The 688-nt window shown below is 46.1% G+C and overlaps 1 protein-coding gene across 1 annotated transcript in view; it reads left to right on the top strand.

Moving 5' to 3' along the window:
• The window catches only part of BASP1 (brain abundant, membrane attached signal protein 1), a 1,092-nt gene extending 863 nt beyond the window's left edge, over positions 1 to 229 (top strand). Inside the window, exon 2 of the mRNA XM_014546340.1 lies at positions 4 to 229. Within this exon, the coding sequence (XP_014401826.1) occupies positions 4 to 90 (87 nt within the window). The 3' untranslated portion in view covers positions 91 to 229. The remainder of the gene's footprint in view (positions 1 to 3) is intronic.
• The last annotated feature ends 459 nt before the right edge of the window (positions 230 to 688 follow it).

Here is a 688-nt window from a genome sequence, read left to right as displayed (position 1 = left end):
CCCGCAGCCCCCGCAGCCCCCGCAGACGAGGTCAAACCTGCCGAGGCCCCGGCCATGAATTCCGATCAAACCGTGGCGGTGAAAGAGTAACAAGGACAGCCTATGGGAAAAGAGATCACAGCTTAGACACAACCTGTTTCTCTCTCTCTGTCTGTCTCTCTGTCTCTCTCCTATACTAACTTGTTTCAAATTGGAAGTCATGATATGTATTGCCCAAGAAAAAAAAAAAGAAAAAGAAATGAAATGAAAAAGATGTCCCATCAAAGGAGGGAGGGGGGATGGGGAGAATCCAAATAGTATTTTTGTGGGGAAATATCTAATATACCTTCAGTCAACTCTACCAACCAGTCCTGGCGTTTCGAGGTCAATGTCTGAAAGTACTCCGCCGCTAACTCAGATGGGTACCGAATTCTGCAAGGGGAGTAGGGAGCGTTGCTTTTGATTCTGCCCGCAGGGCCCTTCCAAAGGCAATCAGATCTTTATGAAAGCAGTATTTTCTGTGTTTCCTTTTTTTTTAATTTGCCGCCTTTCTTCTTTTGATATTTTTTAAATGTCTGTGGATGAATGCCACCTTTCAGACAGCCCACGGAGCCTGTCCACATGTATCTCCATGCCTCCTCCCCAGGGATTTTTGGGAGTAACACACATTCTCTCATCCAACTTAGCCTCCCTAGATTTCTCATGACGA

The sequence above is a fragment of the Myotis brandtii genome, unplaced genomic scaffold (genome assembly GCF_000412655.1).
Source record: "Myotis brandtii unplaced genomic scaffold, ASM41265v1 scaffold440, whole genome shotgun sequence".
NCBI classification, from domain to species: Eukaryota; Metazoa; Chordata; class Mammalia; order Chiroptera; family Vespertilionidae; genus Myotis; species Myotis brandtii.
The sequence above is the reverse complement of the archived record's forward strand: the minus strand, read 5'-3'. Positions and strand labels throughout refer to the sequence as shown.